We start from the raw sequence: 12,666 nt of genomic DNA, 5'->3' as shown, positions 1-12,666 counted from the left end.
GGGCCTGGTCTGGGTCTGGGGCTTTTCTGGGTCTGGGCCTGGTCTGGATATTGGCCTGGTCTGGGTCTGGGCCTGCATGGATCTGGGTCTTGGACTGGTCTGGGTCTGGGTCTGAATGGATCTGGGTCTTGGCCTGGTCTGGGCCTGGTCTGGGTCTGGGCCTGCATGGGTCTGGGCCTGGTCTGGGCCCGGGTTGGGTCTGGGCCTGCATGGCCCCCTACTGATTCGCACTCTCACAGGGCTTGAGACCGAGTCAGTAAACATCTGCTGCTTTGAAGTGATGTTGAAACAGAAGGGATATCTTTGGTGGTTTGACATTTAGAGTTGTAGGCCACATACTATGTCTTTTCCATTTCTTCAGCTATTATACAGATTTCTCTTAGAAGGTATGGAATTATCTTAGACTTGAAAGCCTGAAACATAATGTTTCTTTCACATCTGGTGTGTGTTATTCAGGTGTTGTAGACTGAGGTGTGTTAACTAACCAACCCCTTTGTCTCTCTCCATGTCCTCCAAGCAGACCAAGCCCACCAGCCTTCCACCATGGCAGTCCCCCCCGGCCCCCAGGAGCAGAACCAGTCCCCCAACATGGCATCCCCCTGCCCCCAGTAGCAGCACCATCCTCCCACCATGGCAGTCCCCCGCAGCCCCCAGTAGCAGCACCAGTCTTCCACCATGGCAGTCCCCCGCAGCCCCCAGTACCAAGAGCAGCTTGCCTGCCTCCTACAGTAACGGGCAGAGCAAGGTGGCCGCATGGCTCCAGGAGTCAGAGGAGATGGACAAGTGTACAGAGGGTAAGTTCTTCCTCCCACTCTTCCTCCCTCTCTTACTCTCTTCCTCCCTCTCTTCCTCCCTCTCTTATTCTCTTCCTCTCTTCCTCCCTCTCTTCCTCCCTCTCGTCCCCCTCTCTTACTCTCTTCCTCTCTTACTCTCTTCCTCCCTCTCGTCCCCCTCTCTTACTCTCTTCCTCTCTTACTCTCTTCCTCCCTCTCTTCCTCCCTCTTATTCTCTTCCTCTCTTCCTCCCTCCCTCTCTTCCTCCCTTCCTCCCTCTCTTTCTCCCTCTCTTCCTCTCATCCTCCCTCCTCTCTTTCTTCCTCCCTCCTCTCTTCCTTCCTCTCTTCTTTCCTTTCTTCCTCCCTCTCTTCCTTCCTCTCTTCCTCCCTCTCTTACTCTCTTCCTCCCTCTCTTACTCTCTTCCTCTTTTCCTTACTCTCTTCCTCCCTCTCTTCCTCTCTCTTATTCTCTTCCTCTCTTCCTCCCTCTCTTCCTCTCCCTTATTCTCTTCCTCTCTTCCTCCCTCTCTTCCTCTCTTCCTTCCTTCCTTCCTTCCTTCCTTCCTTCCTTCCTTCCTTCCTCTCTTCCTCTCTTCCTCTCATGTGTTCACATCATGGAACTGTGTTCACATGATGGAACTGTGTTCGTATGATGGAACTGTGTTCGTATGATGGACTTTTGTTCATATGATGGAATTTTGTTCACATGATGGAACTGTGTTCGTATGATGGAACTGTGTTCCTATGATGGAACTGTGTTCCTATGATGGAACTGTGTTCCTATGATGGAACTGTGTTCACATGATTCATATTTGTATTTATTATGGATCCCAGTTAGTTCCTGCCAAGGCAGCAGCTATTCTTCCTGGGATCCAGCAAAATTAAGGCAGTTATACAATTTTAAAAACATTACAATACACTCACAACAGATTTCACAAAACATTAAGTGTGTGCCCTCAGGCCCTGACTCCACTTCCACATATCTACAACACAGAATCCACGTGTGCGTGTGTGTATCAGAGGTTGACCGATTAGGATTTTTCAACTCCAATAGCAATTATTGGACGACCAAAAAAAGCCGATACCGATTAATCGGACAATTTTTATATATATATATATAATTAATCAGACCATTTTTAAATATCAATACTGAATGAACAATGAACACTTTTATTTTAACTTAATATAATACATAAAATCTATTTAGTCTCAAATAAATAATGAAACAAGATCAATTTGGTTTAAATCATTTAAAAAACACAGTGTTGGAGAAGAAAGTAAAAGTGGAATATGTGCCATGTAAAAAAGCTAACGTTTAAGTTCCTTGCTCAGAACATGAGAACATATGAAAGCTGGTGGTTCAGTATTTCCAGTTCTTCAATATTCCCAGTTATTATGTTTTTGGTTGTAGTTATTATAGGAATTATGACGTGTCGACTATTTCTCTCTATACCATTTGTATTTCATATACCTTTGACTATTGGATGTTCTAATAGGCACTTTAGTATTGCCATCCTAATCTCAGGAGTTGATAGGCTTGAAGTCATAAACAGCGCTGTGAGCATTGCTAAGAGCGGCTGTCAAACGCAGTAAAGCTTGAATGAATGCTTACGAGCCTGCTGCTGCCTACTACCGCTCAGTCAGACTGCTCTATCAAATATCAAATCATAGAGTTAATTATAATATAATAAACACAGAAATACGAGCCTTTGGTCATTAATATGGTCAAATCCGGAAACTATCATTTAGAAAACAAAACGTTTATTCTTTCAGTGAAATAAGGAACCGTTCTGTATTTTATCGAACTGATGGCATCCATAAGTCTAAATATTGCTGTTACATTGTACAACCTTCAATGTTAAGTCATAATTATGGAAAATTATGGAAAATTGGTTCGCAACGAGCCAGGTGGCCCAAACTGTTGCATATACCCTGACTCTGCGTGCAATGAACGCAAGAGAAGTGACACAATTTCCCTAGTTAATATTGCCTGCTAACATGAATTTATTTGAACTAAATATGCAGGTTTAAAAATATATACTTCTGTGTATTGATTTTAAGAAAGGCATTGATGTTTATGGTTAGGTACATTCGTGCAACGATTGGGCTTTTTTCGCGAATGTGCTTTTGTTAAATCATCCCCCGTTTGGCAAAGTAGGCTGTGTTTCGATGATAAATTAACAGGCACCTCATTGATTATTTGCAACGCAGGACAAGCTAGTTAACGTTGTAATATCATCAACCATGTGTAGTTAACTAGTGATTATGTGAAGATTGATTGTTTTAATAAGTTTAATGCTAGCTAGAAACTTACCTTGGCTCCTTGCTGCACTCGCGTAACAGGTAGACAGCCTGCCACGCAGTTTCCTCGTGGAATGTAATGTAATTGGCGTCCACAAATGCAGATTACCGATTGTTATGAAAGCTTGAAATCGGCCCTAATTAATCGGCCGACCTCTAGTGTGTATGCATGTGTCTGTGCCTATGTTTGTGTTGCTTCGTAGTCCCCGCTGTTCCATAAGGTGTATTTTTATCTGTTTTTTAAATCTAATTTTACTACTTACATGAGTTCCATGTAGTCATGGCTCTATGTAGTACTGTGCGCCTCCCATAGTTGTGAAGAGACCTCTGGTGGCATGTCTTGTGGAGGATGATGGTATATGTTCCCCATGCCCTGGTATTATGGTATGTTCCCCATGCCCTGGTATTATGGTATGTTCCCCATGCCCTGGTATTATGGTATGTTCCCCATGCCCTGGTATTATGGTATATGTTCCCCATGCCCTGGTGTTACGGATTTACAATATATCCTGATTGTAGCGCCTGTCTATGATATTATTCCACTTTGTTACTTAAACTAATAAGGACATTTGTTTTTCCGTAATTGTTCTCTCATTTGTTAAGCACAGCAGGGTGTCACTTCATTGGGTCTGAGGTGGCCTTCCAGTGTGACCCATGTCTTTGTGTTGCTTCTTTCCAGAGCTCGCCCGCTGCCAGTCCAGCCTGATTGAGCTGAGCAAGTTACTGCAGAGCCTGGAGGGCCTACAGAGGACCCAGTCAGCGCCCAATTTCACTGACATGCAGGTAACACACACACACACACACACACAATCACACACACATCGTCATGGACCCCATCAGGTCGACGGTAACAGAGCATGAGGCCTGATAAGAACCGTCTCAGAGACACAGTTTCTATCTACAAGCCATCAGACTGCTGAACACTTGAACTCCACACCTTAGAACACATACACACACACACGCGCACACACACACAGGAACCTGCAATTAAGCATTTAGTTGAACGGTGTACACCACGTGTATCCCGTTGGACGGTGTACCCCACGTGTATCCCTTGGACGGTGTACCCCACGTGTATCCCGTTGAACGGTGTACACCACGTGTATCCCGTTGGACGGTGTACCCCACGTGTATCCCGTTGAACGGTGTACACCACGTGTATCCCGTTGGACGGTGTACCCCACGTGTATCCCGTTGGACGGTGTACCCCACGTGTATTCTGTGGATGGTGTACCCCACGTGTATCCCGTTGGACGGTGTACCCCACGTGTATCCCGTTGGACGGTGTACCCCACGTGTATCCTGTTGGACGGTGTACCCCATCTACAGTACCAATCAACAGTTTGGACACACCTTCTCATTCAAGGGTTTTTCTTTATTTTTACTATGTTCTACATTGTAGAATAATGTGAAGACATCAAAACTATGAAATAGCACATATGGAATCATGTAGTAACCAAAAAAGTGTTAAACAAATCAAAATAGCCACCCTTTGCCTTGATGACAGCTTTGCACACTCTTGGCATTCTCTCAACCAGCTTCACCTGGAATGATTTTCCAACACTCTTGAAGGAGTTCCCACATATGCTGAGCACTTGTTGGCTGCTTTTCCTTCACTCTGCAGTCCAAGTCATCCAAAACCATCTCAATTCGGTTGAGGTTGGGTGATTATGGAGGCCAGGTCATCTGATTCAACAATCCATCACTCTCCTTCTTGGTCAAATAGCCCTTACACAGCCTGGAGGTGTGTTGGGTCATTGTCCTGTTGAAAAACAAATGATAATCCCACTAAACTCAAACCAGATGGGATGGCGTATCGCTGCAGAATGATGCGGTAGCCATGCTGGTTAAGTGTGCCTTGAATTCTAAATAAATCACTGACAGTGTCACCAGCCCAGCACCATCACACCTCGTCTGCGTTTCACGGTGGGAACCACACATGCAGAGATCATCCGTTCACCTACTCTGCGTCTCACAAAGACACAGCGGTTGGAACCAAAAATCTTGAGTCGGGAGTCGAGGTGCTGGTTTCCAATGTTCATTCTCTGGGTTTCATAGTGAATCAAGAGAAGAGACGTTTTAATCCATCTCAGTGCATTTCGTTTCTGGGTCTCGAGTTTGACTTGTCGAGAATCGTGCATTCTTGTCCCCGCAGAGGGAGACCGGTTTCTAGTTGTGCTTGGCCCACTTTTGGCTGGGTCACAGTGCGTTTTCGTCAGTACCTGCGCCTATTGGGGATGATGGCTTCTATGATGACCACTCGGGCTGTTGCTGATGTGATGTAATGTTGGTGAGTGATAGACACTCGCTTGGACGCAGCACGACATCTAAACCGGCCTCTCCTGGTATCCCCGTCATGCCTACGGGCTTGGTGGAGGGACCCGTGGCTGTTGTTGCTGAGTAATCCCATGGGTCGAGTTATATCCCGCAAGGTGATCTCGACAGACGCAACGAGGGTGCGCTGTGCGAGGGCAACACAAATCGGGGGTTGTGGACAGTGTTGCAGAGCGGCCTGCACATCAATTACCTGGAACTGTTGGAGGTGTACATAGCGCTCAGGTGTTTTTTCCCATTGTTGACAGTTCAGCATGTGCTGGTGAGGACCGAAAACAGGACGGTGGTGGCGCAGGGAGGGGTGCGGTCTCAAGCTCTCTTATTCTTTGCTCGCTCTCTAGTGTTGTGGAGCAGTGCGCACTTTCCCTCACTCCAGGTACCCATGGGTGGTCTCCTAGATATGGAACATTTTAGGCAGTGCTGACATAGATCTTTACGCATCGTGAGAAAATGCGACTTATCAGCAGTTTTTCTAGATAAGGCACCTGGGTGCTCCGTTAGAAATGGATGCTCTCACGCACCAGGGGCCTTTGACCCTCCGTTACCCTTTTCCCGCTGTGGATCTGATTCAGCACTCACTAGACGGTACGTTGGGAGGGCTTGTCCTTGATCCTTGTGGCTCCCCATTGGCCCAAACGACCTTGGTTCATGGGGATCATCCTTTTAGGCGGGATTGCGCAGGGACCTGTTGTTCCAGGTGCACGGACAGGTCTGGAACCCGCGGCCGGAGATTTGGAATCTGTGGGCTTGGCCCCTGAAAGGTCCAATCTGATGGCAAGATGTTTACCTCTAAACGTCATTGCTACTATCCAGTCTGTTTGAAGTTCGCCCTTGACGACTCTAAGTTGACACTGCGTCCTAATGTGACCTTTGACCCTAAGGTCATGACTATGTCCTATACAGGTCTTTAGCTTTTGAGCTTTTCAGGTTGCATGCCCTGTGTCCAGTACGAGCATTACCATGTACATTGAGCAGACCAGGGGTGTCAGTTTGTGTGACTAACTTTTTGTCTGTTTTGATAATCCGGTTCGTGGTAGAGCGCTTTCTAAGCAGCGTCTCTCCAACTGGATTGTGGAGGATATCTCTCCGGCAAACGACAGGAATTACATAACGGTGTACACGCCCACTCTACCAGGGGTCTGGCGGCCTCTTGGACGTTGTTTAAAGGGTTGCCTGTAGGAGATATTTGTGTTGCGGCTAGTTGAGCATCACCACACACTTTTTGTGAGGTTTTATCGCTTGGATGACACTCCTCCCAGTGTATGGGTAGATTGCGCAATACCCAGGTACCGGAGGTTTTCCTGTCGGGTTGGAACTCTGGGTGGTCTGTGGTGGGGCCATTTCATTTGGTGTCCACTGGGGGTTCGGCTTGGGGCTTGATTTCATATCCCCGTAGCTGTGTGGTACCTCGTTTCCCTCCTTCAGGGAACAGTAGTTATATAATATGTGTTGTACCGAGTTGACCGACTGAAAGGGAACGTAGAGTTCTGACTGTACCTACTGTTCCCTGAAGAAGAAACGAGGTACAACACCTGTTCGGCCCAGTTCTGAGCTCGGTGAAGAGCAGTACTTAATTGAAGGAATGAATCCGTGCCTCGAGTTTATCCCCTGTGGAAGGCGGGGCTTCCGGTGAGGCATGGCGTTGCTTGGCCTTGTCAGGCGTGATTCTAATGTTCTTCAGTAGAGGTATCTAGCGAGCAAACTCCTAAAAGCTGTGTGGTACCTCGTTTCCCTCCTTCAGGGAACAGTAGTTATAGTCATAACTGTATGTTATGCAATTATGTCAGGGCAAAGAACATTTTTGGTTATCTGCTCTCGATTCAATGTCATTTTGTACTTATTATAATACAAAGCCTGAACCACATTTTTGGGGCTGTACAATGCCTTATTCTCACGTTGACTAAATTACCCCATTTACTTTTAACACTCTGTAAAGCTTCAGGAGAAGGCTAATCATGCTTTGGATTCATATTACACTATTTTTTAAAACTCTCCCAATTACCTATGGCAACAGTTTAAAGCCTTTTCCTTCATGATACTTAGTTTTTATCACTGCGTGTGTTCTGGTAGATTAGGTAGCCCAGAACCAACTATTTTCTCACCAGGAAGCCCAGCACCAACTGTTTTCTCACTAGCGGCCCTCTGGTACACATACATAGTGTTGTTAATGAATGAGTGAGTCATCAGTCCAGGAGAAACAAGGGGAATAATTTTTTCCTTGTTTGTTTTTTTTCAGCAAAATGAAGTGATGTATTTATAGTCAAGGCTTAAAAAGAACATTGGTTGGAACGAAGCCTCAGCTTCATCTGTGTTTTGCTGTCCCATATGACTTGTCAGACTTGGTGTGATTCATATAGTGATATAAACAGAGTGAGTATCTGTCTTGACTATGTCAGAAGAGACCGCAGAAGGTCTTATGGAAATCCACCTGTAGATCACATTACTACATTCCTAAGTCTCCAAGTGGTACTGACACTCCTCTCCTCCCTCTCCTTCCTCGCCTCCTCTCCCTCTCGTTTCTCTCCATTCTCCTCTCCTCCCTCCTCTCCCTCTCGTTTCTCTCCATTCTCCTCTCCTCCCTCCCTCCTCTCCTTCCTCCCTTCCTCTCCTCTCAGGTCCCCTCTCTCCCTGTGAGTGCCAGTATGTCGCCCACGCGCCTCCACTCCTCCAACCCCAACCTGTGCGCTGAGCAGGTGGACTTCCAGACCCCTGTCTCTCGCCAGATTCCTGACAACATGGAGTGTGGCGGTGACTACATCAAACTACAGGAGGACTTCTGCCTCATCGCTCAGAAAGGTACAGTGGCTTGCGAAAATATTCACCCCCCTTGGCATTTTTCCTATTTTGGTGCCTTACAACCTGGAATTAAAATAGATTTTTTGGGGGGGTTGTATCATTTGTTTTACAGCACATGCCAACCACTTTGAAGATGCAAAATATTTTTTCTTGTGAAACTAACAAGAAATAAGGCCAAAAAAATGAAAACTTAAGCGTGCATAACGATTCACCCCCCACCAAAGTCAATACTTTGTAGAGCCACCTTTTGCAGCAATTACAGTTGCAAGTCTCTTGGGGTATGTCTCTATAAGCTTGGCACATCTAACCACTGGGATTTTTGCCCATTCTTCAAGGCAATACTGCTCCAGCTCCGTCAATTTGGATGGGTTCCACTGTATGCTTAGGCTCATTGTCCTGCTGGAAGGTGAACCTCCGTCCCAGTCTCAAATCTCTGGAAGATTGAAACAGGTTTCGCACAAATTTCCCTGTATTTAGCACCATCCATCATTTCTTCAATTCTGACCAGTTTCCCTGCTGATGAAAAACACCCCCACAGCATGATGCTGATGCCACCATGCTTCACTGTGGGGATGGTGTTCTCGGGGTTATGAGAGGTGTTGGGTTTGCGCCAGACATAGCATTTTCCTTTATGGCCATAAAGCTCAATTTTAGTCTCATCTGACCTGAGCACCATCTTACATATTTTTGGGGAGTCTCCCACATGCCTTTAGGCGAACACCAAAAGTGTTTGCTAATTTTTTTCTTTAAGCAATGGCTTTTTTCTTGCCACACTTCCGTAAAGCCCAGCTCTGTGAAGTGTACGGCTTAAAGTGGTCCTATGGACAGATACTCCAATGTCCATTGTGGAGCTTTGCAGCTCCTTCAGGGTTATCTTTGGTCTCTTTGTTGCTTCTCTGATTAACGCCCTCCTTGCCTGGTCCGTGAGTTTTGGTGGGCGGCCCTCTCAACAAATATGCCCCTGACCTGTTTGGAGAGCTCCTTGGTCTCGCTTGCTTGGTGGTACCCCTTGCTTAGTGGTGTTGCAGACTCTGGGGCCTTTCAGAACAGTATATATACTGAGATCATGTGACAGATCATGTGACACTTAGATTGCACACAGGTGGACTTTATTTAACTAATAATATGACTTCTGAAGGTAATTGGTTGCACCAGATCTTATTTAGGGGCTTCATAGCAAAGGGGGTGAATACATATGTACACACCACTTTTCTGTTTTTTTATTTATTTTTAATTTTTTAAACAACTTATTGTTTTCATTTCACTTCACCAATTTGGACTATTTTGTGTTTGTCCATTACATGAAATTAAAATAAAAATCAATTTAAATTACAGGTTGTAGTGCAACAAAATAGGAAAAACGCCAAGGGGGATGAATACTTTTGTGTAGACATACACACATATACTGTATACACAATCACACACATACACACATATACTGTATACACAATCACACACATACACACATATACTGTAGACACAATCACACACATACACACATATACTGTATACACAATCACACACATATACTGTATACACAATCACACACATACACACATATACTGTATACACAATCACACACATATACTGTATACACAATCACACACATACACTGTATACACAATCACACACATATACTGTATACACAATCACACACATATACTGTATACACAATCACACACATATACTGTATACACAATCACACACATACACACATATACTGTATACACAATCACACACATATACTGTATACACAATCACACACATACACTGTATACACAATCACACACATATACTGTATACACAATCACACACATACACTGTATACACAATCACACACATACACTGTATACACAATCACACACATATACTGTATACACAATCACACACATATACTGTATACACAATCACACACATACACTGTATACACAATCACACACATATACTGTATACACAATCACACACATATACTGTATACACAATCACACACATACACTGTATACACAATCTCACACATACACATATATACTGTATACACAATCACACACAGTCTGCTGCACTGATTGATAGGTCATGTTAACTACACAAATCATAGGCCCCGGGGTTTTGTTATCCCCAGCACAACCTCCTGGCACACCCTCATTTTCTGTAATGAAATCGGCGCACAAAGATTTATTTTACCTTTATTTAACTAGGCAAGTCAGTTAAGAACAAATTCTTATATACAATGACTGCCTAGGAACAGTGGGTTAACTGCCTGTTCAGGTCCAGAACGACAGATTTGTACCTTGTCAGCTCGGGACTTGAACTTGCGACCTTTCGGTTACTAAAGATGCAATTTGTTAACTTCAGTAGCTGCCCATGGGTAAATTTACTGGGGGAAAAGCCAACCAGACCAGTTGAAATAATGGTTTGGTCTACATCCCGTTGGACATGCATTCATAGGCTACACTTCTGTGAAATAAGGCCGATAAGCTGTCAACCCACAGACTAGTTCCAAGATGAGAGAAACACTGCTCTTGCTCGTACTACTTGTTTTATAAGAATCCAGAATGTCACTTTTGAAACACCTGCGACAGTCAGCAAGGTTGTTTGGGGAAAGTCTATGTTCTCTTTCATTGTCTCATTACTGTATAAGCCTGTTCTTACTATAAAATATGAAGTATCCAGTGCTTCCGGAAAGTATTCACACCCCTTGACTTTTTCCACATTTTGTTTTATTACAGCCTCAATTTAAAATGGATTAAATACATACAAGTCTTGAGCAATCTACACACAGTACCCCATATTATTATTATATTATTATTTGTGTTTTTGCTGCCTAGCCCCGGGAAGCTCCTGCATCAGTCCGTCCCTGTTCACCGTCCCTTTACACTATACCAGCAAAGTGTAAGGAAACCATTAGTAAGAGTTGTAAGTAACCAGAGGGTGTGTTTAAAATGACTTCTGGTTCCTGTCTTTTGCAGTCCACTCCATGTTGAAGTCTGCGTTTAACACAGTGGCCATGGAGAAGGAGAAGATCAAATCTGTTCTCTCAGACCAGGAGCAGTCAGAGCGGCCTGCCCAGGTCATCACCCTCAGGAAGTCTCTGTCACAGGTGAGACCGGCAGGTGTTCATTTAGAATTCTCCTTCTACACTACCCGTAATCCTCCCGCACTGGGAACAGTCACTATAAATGGTTAATTGTGTTGTTTTTTTGTCAGAACACACTGCATCACCTTAAATATTATGTGCAGCACTTGAAACATGAAATGTACTGGCTGGAGAGATGAGGGGTTTCAAAGGAATTGGTATGACTTTCATCACTGCTTGAGTTTGATTTCTGTTTCTTTGCGAATGGATCCATTTCATATAGTCACATAGTGAGATGAAAACTGAGCAGCCATGGTATGTAGTAGGGGGGGGGGAGCTACAGCCATGATATGTGTAGAGCTGAAAATGAATGTAGAGCTGTACAATATAGATCCAGTTGTAATGTTTATCTGTTTAGTTCTGTATTCTACACCCCTCTCATCCAGCTGACAGATTAGTGATTGATTAGTATTTCTCCTCATTCCAGGCCCTGTCCCAAAACGCTGAGCTTAAAACCCGACTGGGCCGCATCCACTCTGAGTCGGTCCTGTCTGAACAAACAATCAGTGTGAACCTTATCACCAGTCCTGATGAGGTAGCTAGCTACGTCTTCTACTGGATCAAGTTGTTGTTTTGTTGTTATTGTCCCTGAAATGCAGGACACTTGCCATTGCAGTGTTGGGTGTGTGCTTATGGCAGCCAGCTGGTAGCTACCAGGTGACGTCAGGGAGAATAGTGATCTTGTGTGCTGTTTATCTCCTCTGTGGTGTTATACATCCTGTTGTAGAGCTGGACAAGTCACTTTAGTTAACTGGAAAACATTGTGTATCCTCTGCTTTACTGCGTTTACCAATTAGGGTATTGATTCCTGTCCTTAAAGAAAGATGGTGTTTCCAGTATGTCTTGTCAGGTGAGCTCACTGATCATTAAAGTTGTGCTGAGCCTGACATCAAGGTAAATGGAAAAAAACAATGTGATCCTACCAGGAATATAGGAAGAATAAAGTCTCCAATGACTGCTGGGTCTCCACCGTCGTCTCGTCACCTAAAGTCACTTAGTAAAAGACAATGTACTGATTGTGTTTCTCTGTTTCCTTAAAAAGGGGGGTGAGCAGAGGGGAATCCCTCTGACTCAACAGACGTCCAATGAGAGCAGGCTGTCGATGTCAGAGTCTGTGTCAGAGTTCTTCGACGCCCAGGAAGTGCTGCTGTCGGCCAGCTCGTCAGAGAACGAGGTGAGAGAGGGCTGGGGAGGGGGTTCTCCAAACTAGAGGGGGCACTCCAAACTAGAGGGGGCACTCTCCAAACTAGAGGGGGACTCTCCAAACTAGAGGGGGACTCTCCAGTCTCTAGTCTATAATGCTGCTGGGTCCAGTCATGTCCTTTAA

General features: G+C 44.8%; 1 protein-coding gene across 1 annotated transcript in view; it reads left to right on the top strand.

Moving 5' to 3' along the window:
* LOC112224889 (oxysterol-binding protein-related protein 6-like) overlaps nt 1-12,666 on the top strand; it is a 68,339-nt gene that overhangs the window by 41,097 nt on the left and 14,576 nt on the right. Inside the window, exons 7-12 of the mRNA XM_042306725.1 lie at nt 521-794; nt 3,756-3,859; nt 8,026-8,206; nt 11,173-11,303; nt 11,767-11,874; nt 12,382-12,513. Coding sequence (XP_042162659.1) covers nt 521-794; nt 3,756-3,859; nt 8,026-8,206; nt 11,173-11,303; nt 11,767-11,874; nt 12,382-12,513 — 930 coding nt within the window. The remainder of the gene's footprint in view (nt 1-520; nt 795-3,755; nt 3,860-8,025; nt 8,207-11,172; nt 11,304-11,766; nt 11,875-12,381; nt 12,514-12,666) is intronic.

The sequence above is a fragment of the Oncorhynchus tshawytscha genome, linkage group LG26 (genome assembly GCF_018296145.1).
Source record: "Oncorhynchus tshawytscha isolate Ot180627B linkage group LG26, Otsh_v2.0, whole genome shotgun sequence".
Lineage (NCBI taxonomy): Eukaryota > Metazoa > Chordata > Actinopteri > Salmoniformes > Salmonidae > Oncorhynchus > Oncorhynchus tshawytscha.
The sequence above is the reverse complement of the archived record's forward strand: the minus strand, read 5'-3'. Positions and strand labels throughout refer to the sequence as shown.